Source organism: Xyrauchen texanus, chromosome 18 (genome assembly GCF_025860055.1).
Source record: "Xyrauchen texanus isolate HMW12.3.18 chromosome 18, RBS_HiC_50CHRs, whole genome shotgun sequence".
Classification (NCBI taxonomy): domain Eukaryota; kingdom Metazoa; phylum Chordata; class Actinopteri; order Cypriniformes; family Catostomidae; genus Xyrauchen; species Xyrauchen texanus.
In genome coordinates this window covers 20,548,184-20,566,971 of record NC_068293.1, presented here as the reverse complement: position 1 = coordinate 20,566,971, position 18,788 = coordinate 20,548,184, and the positions used below count along the sequence as shown (strand labels likewise).

The window sequence follows — 18,788 nt, the reverse complement described above, 5'->3', positions numbered from 1 at the left end:
GAGTACAGAAAAGCACAGAGAGAGAGAGTTGTAAAATGGGAAGCACTGGCGTAGCCATGGGTGGGCCTGGATGGCCAACCACTGGCATTCGGGCCCACTCAATCATTGTCTTATGCCCCTATTCCACCAACAGCCAATAGCTTGCTGGCCACGAACCACAAACCACTAACATCGGAGGCAGAATGTGCTGAATAATGTCAGCATTGCTGTCCTTTTCTGCATATCGTGGCACCGTTTTGTGGTCCGTTCTGCATAACGCGGCGGCTCATTTTAGCTTATTGAGGCCCATTCGGCCCGCTTAGCGGCCGACCCACTGGCCCGTTCAGTTCCCCCGATGGCCAGTCCACCCTGCATACTGTATATGCTAATTTATTTCTATGAATTGTATTGGCTATATATTTAAATAACTTTTAACCTGTTTCTTCAAAACTAGATCAAGTTGACCTAAGATGCTGAATTCAGATGTTAAAATGCTTCCAAAACTCCTAAAACTCTAAACTCCATCCACTTTATTTTTAAAGATAAAATATCATGTGAATGAACTGATTATGAATTGTATTTGTTCTCGTTGCATCAAAAGCAGCTTGTGGCAGCATAAATAAGGTACTCTGAAATAAATAATTTTGGATGAACATATGCTCTGAAAGACTTTTAAGATCCAGCCTCTTTTTCCCCTGTACAACTAAAATAAATGTATGCTACTTCCAATATCATATGTGTGAATTTATTGCTATGAATGTTATTTCATAATTTAGGGAAAAGGCATAGATGGCTACTCTACCTCGGAACCTGATTACTTTATGTGTCATCTCTCCCCGCTTTAATGAGATCAAAGAAAAAAGTCAAAAAAATGTATTGACAGTAAACCATAGTGGAGACATAGCGACAATACCTACTTCCATAATTTTTTACATAATTTACATCCATCCAAAAACACGCCAGCAAATTGCACAAGGAAAATAAAAAATTTACCTGTTCTATGTTTAAAATGTAAACATTTTTACATTTCCCTTATAATACACTTTATTATCTGTTCTCTGCCATATGGCCTAGTAACATTCATAAAATAAATGAAAAAAGTCAAGGCACAAAAGAGCTCAAGGCACAAGAACATTGTTGATTGGTTAATTATATGTATATATATATATATATATATATATATATATATATATATATATATATATATATATATAAAGAAAGATCTCATGCAACTGATCATTTTTGTTGGCTCACCCACCAAAACATTTCTGTTAATGATGCTGATGTGAAGAGAACTGTAATGGATTAAAGAGAGAGAAGGAACAGGTGATGAAGAGACAGAGCGTGAGGTCACGGAAAAGACAGAGGTGCTGCCCATGTTGTCACCTAAACTTATCAGAGAGGAATGTGAAATGAAGAAGCTGCTCTCTAAGGTCAAAACTGTCATTTACTGTCATCACCTAAAAAGCTAAACAAAACATCTCAAGGGATGTCTTACTTCCCACACAGTCAATTCATCATTCTTTTTCTAACTGAGACATGTGCCTACATTTTAGCCTACTTTTTGACACGTTTTTGAGACAAACTACAAACCACAAAAAGTATTTCTTAGATCTTTCAAAGAATCCTTAGAGACAATGTAAAGTCTTGATATTTACTATATTTGCAGGTTAAAGAAGGGAATTGATTTTGATTACCTGTTCATACTTACATTATTCAATCTACTTCTCTCAGCTGCTTAATGTTTCTTGAGAATGACAATTTTAAGAAAGAATGTCAAGCATATATGGTTTACATCTCAAACACTTACCTTGCCAGAAATATGTTAAAAAGTAAAAACAAACCCAGATTTACAGTAAAAGAGACTAAAAACTGAGCAATCATGATGAACCACTGGTTGATGTACACAGGGATCCTCTAACAGTCAAATGAAACATGTGCCGGAGGTTTAATTCGCTGGCACCTGAAACAGCTGCTGCTGCTCTGACCTTGGGTGGCACAGGCCCAGCCGAGCTCCCTATCTCTGACTGAGACAGCTGATGGTGACGCCAGGGCCCAGAGACTGGCGTCACAAGGGCGTTTGCAGCGACATACCCTCTCTGGAGGACATTTGGTAGGATGGTAACACCCGCCTCTTGTGTGGGCTCTGAAAAAGCTGGTACTCTACTCTCAGTGAAGATTCTGACACAGATAGCACTCTCCCTAAATGAGGATTAACACTACCAATAGTGCTTCGCACTCTGGGAAACTAATGCAGGAAGTCCCAAAACACAGTGAGACAGAACATCAGTATAATAAGCAGCCAGAGAGGTTCTCTTTCATTAGTGATGGTTAAAAGCTTTCTGCTCCTCCTCAGCAGCTGTGAGTCAGCACTGCATATGAAACAGCTCCACATGGTGTGCTGATCTGCTGAAGTTGGCCAGTAATTTGAAATGTATTACAAGTGACTGGAAATAAGAGGTTTCAGTCAATTTGTGGATTGCAGATTGTGAGAACATTTTAGGAACAATCTAGATAGTTTTCACGGTGTGTTTTCATTATGTGAATAACGGACCTTCCAAAACTCTGACTCACCTTGCACGCAAAACTTGAGCTCCTTGGCATCGGTGATGGTGCTGGCAGTCATTCTTTCTGGTACTTTCTTACTCATGCGATTGTAATTGCGTCTTCTCTTGGTTTCGCCCCACAGGTTGGAGCCTCCGTGCATGCTGGGAATATTGAGCACAGCAATGCCCTCCAGAGACGTGCTGCTCAAGTCCAAGATGATGCCATCACACTGTGACAGAAAATATAAAATAAACATACATATATGCCTATGGTTAGATCACATGCTAAAAATACTTTTGGGAAGTTGACGTCCTGCGTTGTTACAAGCTATACTGCATGCAAAATTATTTTATACAGCATTTGGCAAAACAATTTATAATAAATGTGACTGAGCATTGTGCTGCACTTTACAGATTGTGTTGTCTAATTTTCTTTCTGTATTATTTTTTCTTTCTGTTTTATTCATTTTAATACATTTTAAATCACATTTTTATTTCTTACTTTTTATTCTTTTTAAAAAAAAATTTTTTATTCATATATTTAAAAAATATACTTTTATGTATATTTATTTTCTCCATGTAAAGCACTTTGAATTACCATTGTGCATAAAATGTGCTGTATATAAATAAACAATACACGTCTTGCAGGACCATTTAAAATTAGTATGGCTAAAATGGGGAAAAATATTGGCCAGTCAAAGCCCCTAAAATGTACCCTTTTCACTTTTTTCCTTAATAAAATAAATTGTTACCTAAAATCTTAATGTTGAAAAAAAATAAAAAATGACTCAGGATATGTCAGCTACCCATTTTTGAAGGCAAAGAGATCTGAATTCATAATAAATCCATAAGTAACTACTCTTAAGCACCTTAGAGGCATGATAAACAGTTTCCGTGCACTTAAAGGGAACTATTGGGAGTGGCACATCAATAACAATCACATTCCAGACACGAGGGATGTGAAACTAGTCTAAAAATACCTGTCGGCAATCCAAATATAGATTAGCAGTACAGTATTATATAATGTCAGAGACCACCGTGAAGGGCGTCAGTACAGTTGGAAAGCACACATATTTCAAAAAGCTGAAAACTGACACATTTACGACATAATGAGATGCGTCGATGTGCATGAGATCCCACACAGAGTGGGAGAGAAAGACAGTAGATCTGTCCTAAAAAAAAGCTTTCCTTTTTCCAATACAAATGTCTATTTTCCTTCTTTCCTTTCTCTGCTAAGGTTTGTATAGGTCTTCTCGCTTCATAACTGTCATGACACAATTGTCATTTTGCCCTGGATTCAATACCAAGCAATTATTTTATATTGTAAATTATATAGTATCAGGCTAAAATAGAAAATCTCCTTGTAAATGATAATCTTTTATGCACGGGCTAAAAACAGGCAGTCTGAAACTCTCACATGCTTGAAACACTGTCAACAGAGCTTTTCCGCCACTGTTTGCTTTCAGATACATATTCTGACATGTTCCCTCAACACAGAATGGTTAGCTGACAGTGTAATCTGAGGTTTACTTTAGTTCACAATATCCTGCTGCATTCATGAATCAAAGTATGTTGAAGGAAGTGCTTAATGGACTTTCTGTTCCAAAACAGTTAAAAGAATGAATGTGTCTGTATATAATTACAACACTGGCTGTAAAGTGAAACAGGGCACAAATGATGGGATTCCTGTCCTGAACTCACCTCCACCTCAATGGTTTCGTTCAGCTTTTTACAAGTAGCTGAGATGGTCTCTGTGGTGCCAAATTCAAAGTACCATAGCTTGTTTTTCATCCTAGGGAGATAGAGGTGTAAGAAAGTTTAAAAAGGAGACCACTTTAAATAAAACAATTTTACAACCATAAACACTGGAGCATAATTTGGCAGGGATGCCTGAATGATTTATACCAGTGTTTCCCAAATGTTTTTGTCTTGTGTACCATCACAGCCCCATCAGTAAGGCAGATTCCTTAAGTATCACTTTATCAACTCTAAACAAGAAATGTGTTCCTTTGAACATGTAGTATACTGGAATTAATTTTGCAATATCACTAATACTATTAAAGAAAACAAAAATGGGTGTAAAACAGACACACCAAATAGCACATACATTCTGTTACAACCGTAATACACACACATTTATAAAACCTTTACACATTACACTAAATATTTAGATTTCTTTCACTAAAAAGGAACTAGAAAAAAACCCAATGAAGATTAATTGAGATTAGTAGTTGTCTTAATCTATTAGTGTCTGTTTATGTAGTTTTATTAGTTAGAATCTTTGGTACACCCTGGGTTACACATACCCTGGTTGGGAATCACTGTTTTAGATGACCCTAGATTGTAATGACAATTAAACAGTTCCATATAATTCATTACAATTAAATGCAAATGCAAAAATTATGACTAAGTATGCAGCTGCTCTGTCATTGGAACAACAAACAAGTTTGCGTTTACCCACCCCTATGCTAATGCAAGCGTGACAACAAATATTATGGGATGAACAGAGTCTTGGGCTGTCAACAGATCAAACGGCCAACAGCTCTCTGATCTAACTTATGACTTATAACATACAGATGTTAAATCTTATTTTCAACAACAAATAAAAGGGACTTCCAAATATATTGCTTGGGTTCAGTATATTATCTGAACCATATCATCGGATGTATCCTTTAATAACCACATCCGAGTAAGAGAAACCATACAGAACTCATCAACAGTACATCAAAATGTATTTAAACTTTTGTTTATATGTAATTAAACAGGTTTAACTGTCACCTTCATTTGGATTAAACAAAATGCTATGAACCATGCTAAAAACAGCTTAAACCAGCATAAGCTTAAAGCAGCATAAGTCTTAGCTGGTTTAATATGGTCTACTGGGAGTTACAGCCTGGCCATCTGAAAAAAAAATTCTAAACACAGCAAAAAGACCAGGCTGGAAGAAGAGCAAACCAGTTTAAGTTGGTTTAAGTTTAAGTGCTTTTTTTTGTTGGGGAGTATATTATTTTCACAACCCAGTCAGTTTATCTAACCCATAACAATCTCTGTCTTTAAGGTTGGGTTCAAGTTGGGGTTAGTGCTATAGAGCTCTTGGGCCAGTTCTTTTTGTCGCCCTCTGCCCTTTCTCAGGCCTGCTGAAATATTGATATGCTACAAGGAAAGCCGATGCGGACAGGTGTGAGAGGACATGAGGGACAGGGATCTCGGCTTCAGCTTCCATAAAGAAACCAGAGCCACCATCAGCAACCTGAGTGCAATCTGACATTAACACTGACACATTGAAAGGAAGTAGCTGAGGACAACACAGCACAGAGGGATGGGACAAATATAAAATGAAAATAATCTTGATCTTGAAGGAAAAAAAAAACCTTTAACACCAGGACCACATTCATTCTCTCTCTACTGTAAATGTGTTGCATTTTCACTTTGCTCAAAAACTGGGCAATTTACACTCATCAGATGGTGACAACCAGTGACAAGGCCCTGCAAAGCGGTGTATTGCTGATAATGACAACACAATTGTTTCCATAATAGACTGTGCAATAGGCGCTTCTCAAGGCCCACAAGGGATGAACACAGTGCAATCATCAATATCAACTATACAAGGCAAGCAATCCTTTGAGGTACAAGCATCTTATTAGAAGTATGACAGAATTTGTTAGTGATGACTAACACAAGCTAATGACGGTAACATTTTGAACCACTGTTCAACAAGTTTACGAGTCTTTGAAATTAGAAATGTAATATATTTTTGGACATGTTTGATAAATGTAGCTTGTGTAAAAAGCTTTAAAACTTTTTAATAAATTAAGCAAAGCACATTGAAAAAAGTCCAGACAAAATAAATTAAGCATTTTTTGTGCAATTAATACAATTCTGATATAAGGATTCATGTATACAATAAATAAAAGCAATAATAAAAGTCTTTAAAGGCCATTTTTTAATATTCAGGGTGTGAAGTTACATCCAATGTGCAAGCAACTCAAAATATTTAATATAGAAAAAAAATGACAATGTATTCTTTTGAAGTGAAAGAAATTATAAACTTTTTTATCTCCCTTTGTGACACAAACAAAGAGTAAACTCCACACTTATGAGGTCAATATATACTGCACAACATTCTTAACTTCTGATAGTACCATTCCTTTAAGACTTTGTTCTGCTGTCCTTTCCCTCAGTTTATACTCCAGCAACTTGCTACCTTCGTTCTGTCAAATTATGGGATTATGAGCAGACCTGAGATCACAATTAGACACGCACTAAGTTCTCAACAGGGTCAAGCTGCCTAACCTCATTAGCTAATTTCCATCTGAGAAGCTCTGAAAAAAGCAATTAGCCCAGCATGGTTTTCTCTTTGTACACCACCCCCAGTTTACATTTAGAAAAAGTTAAGTTTCGTCAGCAGCAGTAGTGTAAAATCATCTTCTGAGCTTTGTAAAAACCTGGGACGAAGCTGTCAGGACAAACAGCTTCCTTGTATGATCATCTTAGGGGTTTTCGCTGGGATGCATAGGCCAAACTGCATGGAAAGGACAACTACCTGTGGGATAATTCAATGACTACAACCAGGATCCAGAAGAGGGGAATGGTTTAACATATGTTGCTAAAATGCACTGATGAATGCTGGAGGCCTAGACACTGCTAAAGTTATGATTAATACCCAGATCAGCAAATAAGGATGCAGATGTTAAGGGTCAGCGAACCTCTGCGTTCAACCAACACATTCCTCAAACACAATCACAAACACACACTCCCAAACACCCCTGCTGGTCATCGGCCCAAGATAACATCTCCCATAATCCCTTCATTGCCTGATGACTTTTTGACCTGTATACTCTCTGCCCCTGTATCATTATGGCAATCAGTCACAACGCAGCTCAGTCCTTATCCTGCTGATCGTAACTCTGATAATGCCTTTGATTGACAGCTAAAATGACAGTGATTTTAAGAGCGGGGGTGCTTTGGGGGGCATTAGTGGTTAAAGATAAGATGTGAGGGACCTCTTGTGATGGGAACAAGAGAAGAAAGACTGCAATGTGAACATCAATACTGTAATCTGCCCAGCCTGAGCATCATGTCAGATCAATGTGACTGCTTTCCATCAAACACTCACTGAGCTCAAAACTAAGCTTTGTGTAATTGTCGTTCACTCTTTCATGCACCCTTTGTTTTTTTGTGTTTGCCTTTTAAAGATTTCCATCCCTCCTATCTGCATGCATTCCAGTTTTGTGAGTCATTATAATCATTATATACTAAACAAGTTATTTTAAGATTTACACATTTCAATTTCATTACAAAATTCAATACATTTTTAAACAGAGTGTCTTACACTAACTCTGCCCATCATTGTTCAGACCAAGCTCAAGACAGCCTTGACAAATTTACAGCCTTGAGTCTACTGCTGTTCAAATCAAGGCAGGCATATTTCAATTTTTCGGGATGGGGCAGAGACGTTGAAGTGGTAAAGGATAGACATTTAGTGGGTTAAGAGATAAAGTAACTATTTGTGCTCCAACAGCTATTTTAGAACTCAAATTAATAATATTATTTTGAATTCTTCACTATTGTCCTCTTCTAAATTATTTGTATTATTAGGAAATGAAGAAGAAGAAGATGATGAGGTAAATGTCCATCTGTAAAATCGTAGAGTAACTATGGCTATGGTCTAATTGCAGGTAGTGTATGTCCCTCCTTGCTGTCTGCCGATGACCAGCCCAACAGTGTGTGTGAGAGAAGGGGGTCAGGGCAGGGGGTACATTCTGTCGGGCTGCTCTATTGGCAGCGGTCAGAGACCGTGAGGAAGGGAAGCATATATTTATCCCTTCCCACCATGGGCATGGAGCAGCAGGGAACAATAGGTTCCAGAACACAGCCACGCTGGGTTTCTGCTGAGCACCGGCACACACATATGTGCACACGGAGGGATTTGCGCACTCTCACACCCACGCACACATACGGTCCTTGCACTAATATACAAAATGAACAAACCAACACAAAGAGTACACAAACACCCTCACTTGCAAAAACATATGGGTTATGAAACACATGCTCACATGCTGAGCAGATAGACGGAGGCTAGGTTCAGGACCATATTTGGTCTCTCATGTGATCAGAAGAGGCGTGTAACAGAAGAGTTACTGTTACATGGATCTTATTTCCTTAATAAACAAATTTGAATAGAAGTAGATTGTGATTGGAGGCTGGAGGGTATAAATTCAGAAAAAAAATCAGAAGACAAGTCTTTTCTTTATTCATTCAATTACATTTTTAATTTATATCTGTTTACTGTATAACTCAATTCAGGATTAATGGTAATCTTTAAATCACTGAGAATACAGGTTTACATGTACAAAAGTTCACCCAAAAATGAAAAATTCGGACAGATTTTATGCTGTTGTATGATTTTCTTTCGTGGTATAAAAAAGGAGATGTTAGGCAGAATGTGTTACCTCAGTCACCATTCACTGTCTTTACAAATTTGTTTCAAACAATGAAAGTAAATGGTTACTGAGGTCAAAGATGACGAAACCTGGTACTTTAAAACACAATCAGAAGATTTCATATTGTAAAATCTATTCTTAGGAGAGAAAAAAAAAACATAAAAACAAACTGTATAATATCCTTAGCCACCTGCTAAAGTAAATGTCACACACAACAGATTTACTATCTTGTTTGCGCTTGTAATGTGCCAGCAAAGATCATAATTGGAAACGTAAATATAAACAAACATAAAAAGAGGAAGATAAACCACTTGAATGAAGGTTATTGTATCTCAGGACAGATGAAGACCCATATACAAGACTAGTGTCTTTCTGAGCACATAATGTAGCTGTTAATGTCTTGTCTGCTGCCACATTCCGTTTTTATGTTAAAATGACATGCTTCAAAGTAAATAGGAGGGTGTTCCTGACCTCAAATACCCCACAGAGCTCAACACTTTTCACAGATCAAAGTGAAAATACAGTAGCATAACCGACTTGGCCACTGAGATACATGTTGACAATCAATGGCTCTTTGAAGCAGAAATAAAGGCATCAAGGGCGAGGCTAGCCCCTTTTTAGGGGTGCTTCAGCACCCCTAAAAAGGAGCTCAGCACCCCTAAAACTTGGAGTAAGAAATGTTGTTATTCTAAAAATTTTGTTCGTCTTTGACAAGGTTAAATAATGTCCAAAACATATTCCGTAGTTTGTGGTTTAAAATGTATGTGTTAAGGATGAAAATGAAAACACCCCCGCTTAGCAAATGGTGTCATCCTCTTCTCTTCTTCTACTTCTCCGCTGTACCTGCACCGCTCAGCACGACCGTCATCCAGCGCGAAACACACGCAGAGTGAGAACCCGTTATGTAGTGTTGTGAATCAACTAAGTTGCTCCAAAGCTGTGTCTCACAGTTCTTTCCTTTTACCTAGAGTTGTTTCGATTCCGAAACCATATCGGTGAGTACTGGAGTCAGTATCCTGAATCACCATGGTACACCTATAATAAGTGTTTATTTTCGGACTATTTTAGTCCAACGGGTCTCTGCCGCTGTGGAGTAGCACAGGACCTGGGTGATTCGTCCATAGTCATAAACGGAGAGAAGTAGCGCCGGTTACAATGTTCTTCCGCAAGACGCATGCAGTTCTGTTTATTAACTGCTAGAGCGTGAAACAAAAACAGCAGCGCGACAAATAAACTGCGTACCTGTGTAGTGCATACGTGTGTTTATCGTTAATTTGATACTCATTTTAACAATCTCCGGGAACCAGCACCTTATCGTGGTGGAGAGGTTTGTGTGCCCTTATGATCCTGAGGGTTGTGTTGTCTGGAGCCATGTGCTCCTGGTAGGGTCTCCCAAGGCAAAGTGGTCTCAGGTGAGGGGCCAGACTAAGAATGGTTCAAAATGACTCATGGATAAAACGGCAAGAGGAGGAGTTACCCTGCCCGGAGGAAGCCCGGGGCCCCTGTCTGGAGCCAGGCCCAGATGGAGGGCTCGTCGGCAGCGCCTGGTGGCCGGGCTTGTCACGGAGCCTGGCCGGGCACAGCCCGAAGAAGCAACGTGGAACCCCCTCTACATCCCTTGGGCCCACCACCCATTGGAGGAACCGCAGGAGTCGGGTGCGCTGCCATATGGGCGGCAGTGAAGGCCGTGGGCCTCGACGGACCAGACCCGGGCAGCAAAGGCTTGCTCTGGGGACGTGGAATGTCACCTCACTGGGGAAGGAGCCGGAACTAGTGAGGGAGGTGGAGCGTTACCAGTTGGATCTGGTGGGGCTTACATCGACGCACAGTTTTGGCTCTGGATCCGTACTCCTGGATAGGGGATGGACTCTATTCTTCTCTGGAGTTTCCCAGGGTGTGAGGCGACGGGCGGGTGTGGGGATACTCACGAGTCCCCGGCTGAGCGCCACTACGTTGGAGTTTACCCCGGTGGACGAGAGGGTCGCCTCCCTACGCCTACGGGTTGTGGGGGGGAAAACTCTGACTGTTGTCTGTGCATATGCACCGAACAGCAGTTCAGAGTATTCAGCCTTTTTGGAGACCCTGAATGGAGTCCTGAATAGGGCCCCAGTAGGGGACTCCATAGTGATGCTGGGTGACTTCAACGCACACGTGGGAAATGACAGGGACACCTGGAAAGGCATGATTTGGAGGAACGGCCTCCCTGATCTGAACTCAAGTGGATGTTTGTTATTGGATTTCTGTGCTAGTCATGGATTATCTATAACAAACACCATGTTCGAACATAAGGATGCTCATAAGTGTACGTGGTACCACAGCACCCTAGGCCGAAGGTCGATGATCGATTTTGTAATCGTGTCGTCGGATCTGAGGCCATATGTTTTGGACACTCGGGTAAAGAGAGGGGCAGAGCTGTCAACCGATCACCATCTGGTGGTGAGTTGGGTCAGGGGGTGGGGAAAGACTCTGGACAGACCTGGGAAGCCCAAGCGAGTAGTGCGGGTGAACTGGGAACGTTTGGAGGAGGTCCCTGTCCGTGAGATCTTCAACTCACACCTCCGGCGGAGCTTTTCAGGCATCCCTGCAGAGGTTGGGGATATTGAACCGGAGTGGGCAATGTTCAAAGCTTCCATTGCCGAAGCCGCGGTGGAGAGCTGCGGCCTCAAGGTTTTAGGTGCCGTAAGGGGTGGTAACCCTCGAACACCGTGGTGGACACTGGTGGTCAGGGAAGCCGTCCGACTGAAGAAAGAGGCCTTCCGGGATTTGTTGTCCCGGAGGTCTCCGGAGGCAGTTGCAAGGTACCGACAGGCCCGAAGGGCTGCGGCCTCGGCCGTGAGGGAGGCAAAGCAGTGGGTGTGGGAGAAGTTCGGAGAAGCCATGGAGAAGGATTTTCGGTCCGCACCAAAGTGCTTCTGGAAAACCGTCCGCCACCTTAGGAGGGGGAAACGGGGAACCATTCAAGCTGTATACAGCAAAGATGGGACGCTGTTGACCTCAACCAAGGAGGTTATTGGGCGGTGGAAGGAACACTTTGAAGAACTCCTAAATCCTAACACGCCCTCTATGGTAGAGGCAGAGCCGGAGGATGATGGGGGATCAGATTCTATTTCCCTTGGGGAGGTCACTGAGGTAGTCAAACAACTCCGCAGTGGAAAAGCCCCGGGGATTGATGAGATCCGACCAGAAATGCTGAAAGCTCTGGATGTGGAGGGGGTGTCATGGATGACACGCCTCTTCAACATTGCGTGGAAATCTGGGACAGTGCCTAAGGAGTGGCAGAACAGGGTGGTGGTTCCCCTCTTCAAAAAGGGGGATCAGAGAGTGTGTGCCAACTACAGGGGTATCACACTTCTCAGCCTCCCTGGTAAAGTTTACTCCAAGGTGCTGGAGAGGAGGGTTCGGCCGATTGTCGAACTTCAGATTGAAGAGGAACAATGCGGTTTTCGTCCTGGCCGTGGAACGACGGACCAGATCTTTACTCTTGCAAGGATCCTGGAGGGGGCCTGGGAGTATGCCCATCCGGTCTACATGTGTTTTGTGGATCTGGAGAAGGCGTATGACCGGGTCCCCGGAGAGACTGTGGGAGGTGCTGCGGGAGTACGGGGTGGGGGTCCCTTCTTAGGGCGATCCAATCCCTGTACGTCCAAAGCGAGGGCTGTGTCCGGTCCTCGGCACAAAGTCGAGTTCATTCCATGTGGGGGTTGGTCTCCGCCAAGGCTGCGCTTTGTCACCAATCCTGTTTGTGATATTCATGGACAGGATATCGAGGCGTAGTCGGGTGGGGAAGGTGTGCGGTTCGGTAGGCTGGGGATCTCATCGCTGCTTTTTGCAGATGATGTTGTCTTCATGTCATCATCGGTCCGTGACCTTCAGCTCTCACTGGATCGCTTGGCAGTCGAGTGTGAAGCAGCTGGGATGAGGATTAACACCTCTAAATCTGAGGCCATGGTTCTCAGCAGGAAACCGATGGAGTGCGTACTCCAGGTAGGGAATGAGGTTTTGCCCCAAGTGAAGGAGTTCAAGTACCTCGGGGTCTTGTTCACGAGTGAGGGGACAATGGAGCGGGAGGTTGGCCGGAGAGTCGGGGCAGCAGGGGCAGTATTGCACTCGCTCTATCGCACCGTTGTCACGAAAAGGGAGCTGAGCCGAAAGGCAAAGCTCTCGATCTACCGGTCAATTTTTGTTCCTACCCTCACCTATGGTCATGAAGGTTGGGTCATGACCGAAAGAACTAGGTCACGAGTACAAGCGGCCGAAATGGGCTTCCTCAGAAGGGTGGCGGGCTTCTCCCTTAGAGATAGGGTGAGGAGCTCAGTCATCCGTGAGGAGCTCGGAGTAGAGCCGCTGCTCCTTTGCGTTGAAAGGAGTCAGTTGAGGTGGTTTGGGCATCTGGTAAGGATGCCCCCTGGCCACCTCCATAGGGAGGTGTTTCAGGCACGTCCAGCTGGGAGGCGGCCTCGGGGAAGACCCAGGACTAGGTGGAGAGATTACATCTCCACACTGGCCTGGGGACGCCTCGGGGTCACCCAGTCAGAGCTGGTTAATGTGGCTCGGGATAGGGAAGTTTGGGGCCCCCTGCTGGAGCAGCTGCCCCCGCGACCCGACTTCGGATAAGCGGTTGAAGATGGATGGATGGATGGATTTTAACAATCGGGAGTCATGTAAACATGACATCACGTGCGTCTTTTCTGGTCAGTCGTCATGGAAACATGAAGCCCTGGGGTTTGGACCAGAGTGAAAACAAACATATCACTGTATACCACCAGTATGTGTGAAAACACTCACTGTGGCTTTTTAAATGAATTGTTATTCATTCCTAGATTTATATCTGTTATTTTTCAGTTGTGGCTGACTATATCAAACTAGACAATAAAAGCAAGTTTAATGTTTTTCTTTTGCTGTATTTGTTCATTCCTCACACACAGAGGATTTAACCTGAACCAGGCTTAACTCCTGAACTCCTAGCATTACTCTCTCTCTCTCTCTCTCTCTCTCTCTCTCTGTGTGCATGTGTGTGTGTTGCCTGCCAGTGAGCAATGGACATAAGAAAGTTCTTTAAAAGAAAAAAGACAGATTCAGGTGAGAGACTAGGGACAGTCCATAATGACCTCTGTCTTGTTTTTTTTGTTCTTCTGAAAAGTGTTAAGCTAAAGTAACAGATAATGCAAACCAGCTATCTGTTGTTGTATCAAATTATTTATCTAGGCAATGGTCCCCTGCTTTTATTTATTTCAAACCCACAATGGAGAATACAGCTTCTCTTGTGAAAGGAATTTGTGATTTAAAAAAGTTTCTAAGCCCAATAATAATAATAATAATAATAATAAAGACATTTAAAATGTCTCTGTGTGCCTTTTGATCATATCCTTAGAATCTGTAAATGGTCTCCATAACATTTTTGTGACATGACAAACTGACCTCAACTCTCCTCCCTACAATATATTTGTGTATGATTGTCAGTGCCAAGGGAAAGAGAGGGAGATGGAGAAGGAGAAAGGGAAAGGGAGAGCATGCAGGAAGAACCAGGTGAGGAAACAACAACAATAAATTGACATATAGTGAATAGTGGCAAGCAAAACAGTAACTACTCATACTCCTATACTAACTTATTGGCATTAAGTAGCCTATATTACATTTACTTTTTGTAACATTATTTGACACCACATTTTTTCATAATAAAGGAGGAGGAAAACAACAGGGAGAGTCCATAAGGGATGAGAGGGAATTACATTTTGTTGTCCAAGTACCTGTTACTTTGTTCAATGACAATAAAGTTGAATCTAATCTAACCAATCTGATGACTGTTGATACAAAAGGCACATGGAGTTAACGGTCAGGAAAACCAGCTGAGTGAAGAAGGTTTTGTGTTTGTTACAGGGGCTGTCTGTGTGAACTCTCACAATTAAGCTGGTGCTCTGAAAAGGTCTAAAAAAAAAAAAAGAAAAAGAAAACTGGATTTTGGAGTTAGTTGAACCAATGTTAAAATTATAAAGTTATTTTTCAATAGACATATTTTTTGTTTTTGTGTGAAAAGAGGGTGGGTGGTGGCAGTGGGGCTCATTGGGTGCTCAGCACCCCTAAAATAGAATCGCCCCTGAAAGGCATGAATTTAAATGCACACACATACACTGACTACTACTTGCAAATAGTTGCCATACCATAAAACTGTAGGATTAGTTAATTCATTAAGTTTTTGAATTATGGTAACCATAGTTCCCCTTATGTCACTCACTCGACGTTGTATCGAATGAAGTGACACAAGGGGTCTTCCTTGGGAGCCTCGCGTACCTCTGAACTTGAGAAAAGTTCAGAGGTACTTTTATGTCAGACAGAATTTGCATGTCCCGCCCCCGGACATACGGTATAAAGGGAAGCAGGCGTGCGTCTGTCAGTCAGATTTTTTCTTCTGAGCCGAGCGGTTGTGCAACAGCAAGCTGAGTTCACCACTGGTCCACTCACCTCTACTGGCAAGAAGCACTGGTGTTGGATCTTATGGCGCATGTCCAGCTGGAGTTGTCTCTCTTTGCATTCTGTGCAGTCCATGCCCCTGGGCGCTTTCTCCAGGCATTCTCCTGTGAGCCCCGGAATTGGATGACGACATCGCCGCTGCATCGGAGAGCGTCACAGCGGCATCTGATGCTGATGACTCGTCTGAGCTGCCACCTTTGGGTCTGCTAGCCCAGTCTGAGGCTGACGCACGGTTGTCCGATATGATTTCCCGGGCCGACGTGAGCGCGAGGCTGGACTTGGAAGTTCCACCTCCCCTCATGGCTACTCGATCGGTTCCTCGGGTCAGGGCGCCGCTCATAGACACGCCCCCCCCCCGGTCCATTTTTCCCGGAAGTGCATGACGATCTGACGCAGTCGAGGAGGGCACATTTTACTGCCCGGAACTGACCACTCCGCTCGTCCGCTCTCACTAACCTGGATGGCGGGGCAGCCCACGGATACACGGAGGTCCCCCAGGTGGACAGAGCAGATGCGATCCCGTGAACGCCTTACACCAACTCCTGTTCAAAATGCTCATGCAGAAACAGATTCTAACCTGCGTTCAACAGCTAGATTGGTACAATGCAGTAGACCTGAAGGATACGTACTTCAATATCTCCATCTTGCCTCGACACCGACCCTTCCTATGGTTAGCATTCGACGGCCAGGCGTATCAGTACAAGGTCCTCCCCTTCGGCCTGTCCCTGTCCCCTCGCGTCTTTACCAAGGTGGCAGAGGCAGCCCTTGCCCTGCTACGGGAAGTGGGCATCCGCATACTCAATTACCTCGATGACTGGCTCATCCTGGCTCACTCTCGAAAGTTACTATGCACTCACAGGGACCAGGTGCTCAGACAACTCAGCCGTCTAGGGCTTCAGGTCCAATGAGCGTGCACAGTCAGTGCTCAGGTGCCTCGCTCTCTTCGAGCCCGGCACAGCGGTTCCTCTAAAACAATTCCAGAGGCTCCTGGGGCATATGGCATCCTCAGCTGTGGTCGCGCCGCTCGGGTTGATGCATATGAGACCGCTTCAGCACTGGCTACAGACTTGAGACCCGAGATGGGCATGGTGCCGCGGCACATTCCATGTGATAATCACCCCCTCCTGCTGTCAGACTTTCAACCCTTGGACAGACCTCTGTTTTCTGAGGACCGGAGTCCCCCTGCAGCAGGTGTGCAGACGTGTCATGGTCACCACAGAGGGGTTAGGGTGCAACGGGCACGATGCCGCTGGCTGCTGCCGCTGATTTGGGGCAAGCACGTCTTGATCCGTTCAGACAGCACCGTGACGGTAGCGTACATAAATCACCAAGGTGGCGTGCGCTCTCATCATATGTCACAACTCATCTGCCATCTCCTCCTTTGGAGTCAGCAGTGACTCAGGTCACTGCGTGCCACTCACATCCCTGGCAACCGCAACACGATGGCAGATGCGCTCCACTCATCAGAGAGTGGAAGCTCCACCCCCAGGTGGTCCAGCTGATTTGGTCCAATTTGGCATGACACAGATAGATCTCTTTGCTTCCCAGGACAACTCCCACTGCCCACTCTGGTAATCCCTGACAGAGGCCCCTCTCGGGACAGACGCGTTGGCACACAACTGGCCCTGGATGCTGTGCAAGTATGCATTTCCCCCAGTGAGACTTCTTACAATGGTGCTGTGCAAGGTCACCTTGGTGGCTCCTTATTGGCCCACCCAGACCTGGTTCTCGGATCTTACACTCCTCGCAACATCACCTCCCTAGAAAATCCCCCTGAGGAAGGACCTTCTTTCTCAGGGACGGGGCACCCTCTGGCACTCGCGCCCAGACCTCTGGAACCTCCACATCTGGCCACTGGATGGGCAGAAGATTTGAGTGACCAACAACCTGAAGTCATAGACACAATCAACAAGCCAGAGCTCCCTCTACCAGGCAACTTTAAGCCCTGAAGTGGCGCTTGTTCATGAATTGGTGCTCTTCATGAGCCGAATACCTGCAGAGATGCGCAGTTTGGTCAGTGCTTGCAGTCCTGCAGGAGAGGCTGGAGGAGAGGCTGTCCCCCCTCACATTTGAAGGTGTATGTAGCCGCTATCACGGAACACCTCGACGCAGCAGATCGCAAGTCCTTGGGCAAGCACGACTTGATTATCAGGTTCCTTAGAGGTGTCCGGAGACTGAACCCTCCCCGGCCAAGCCTGTTCCGGCCTGGGATCTCTCAGTGGTCCTCTCCGGCCTCTGGAGACCCCCCTTCAAACTGCTTGACTCAGTTGAGCTCAAGGCCCTCACCCTGAAGACGGCTATCCTGATAGCATTAGCTTCCATCAAGAGAGTTGGGGACCTGAAGCATTGTCTGTCTGCGACACCTGCCTGGAGTTCGGTCCGGCACATACTCACGTTAAGCAGAGGCCGCGACCGGCCTACATGCCCAAGGTTCCTACGGCTCCCTTCAGGGACCAGGTCGTGAACCTGCAAGCAAGCTGCCCTGGGAGGACGCAGAGCCATCCTTCTCATTGCTGTGTCCAGTACGTGCTTTGCGTATCTATTTGGACCGCACGCAGCGCTCTAGATGTTCTGAGCAGCTCTTTGTCTGTTTCGGCAGACGGTGGAAAGGGAACGCCATCTCCAAACTGAGGCTGCCTGCTGGGTCATTGACGCCATTTCCGTGGCTTGCACCCAGCGCCCTTCACCAAGTTGATACAGTGCGCTTTCTCTCCCAGGTTAGCTACTATGCGTCGCTTCCTGGAAGTTCTTACTCCCTATCCTTCTGGTCCACGAATTCAGTGGAGCAATTCACATCCAGACCCACTACGGGCCACAGGTGCTCTGTACTGGGGTAGTCCCACTGCCCTGTTCGCCGTGCTTGTAGAGCTCCTCCCTTATTAGGCAGGAACTACCACCGCACCACCCCCACGTACGGCTTCACAACCCTCGTGGTGTATTTGCCACATGTTAACTCCCCCTAGTCTAGACAGGATGTGGCCTCTGCAAGGTCTTTTCCCCCTGAAAGAATAGGACCGGGAAAGACCGCCTTCCCCGACGCATTTCATAGCGCTAAGATAGCCTCAGCCGCTTCACACTCTATACGAGAGACATAGAGAGATAAAAGGCCGCGGCTGCCGGGCTTGCTCCCATGCTAGTCATGTAACACCTTTTCCCCCCTCAGGTTCGCTGGGAAACTAAGGTCTGTATAAGACATATCTTTTGGGGGCGTTGGGGAGGGTTCCGTGCAACCAATAGAGTTGCCTCTAGCACGCAGTAGCCTTCTTGCACCTGTCTCAGCAGTTCACGTAACACAGACTAGTGCGGGGCGTTTTTGAATGGAACCCCTTGTGTCACTTCATTCGACACAACG

At 44.5% G+C, this 18,788-nt stretch overlaps 1 protein-coding gene across 1 annotated transcript in view; it reads right to left on the bottom strand.

Moving 5' to 3' along the window:
* LOC127659143 (diacylglycerol kinase beta) overlaps positions 1 to 18,788 on the bottom strand; it is a 172,456-nt gene that overhangs the window by 22,485 nt on the left and 131,183 nt on the right. The window contains exons 24-25 of the mRNA XM_052148814.1: positions 4,227 to 4,317; positions 2,554 to 2,755 (exon numbers count right to left, since the gene is read on the bottom strand). Coding sequence (XP_052004774.1) covers positions 2,554 to 2,755; positions 4,227 to 4,317 — 293 coding nt within the window. The remainder of the gene's footprint in view (positions 1 to 2,553; positions 2,756 to 4,226; positions 4,318 to 18,788) is intronic.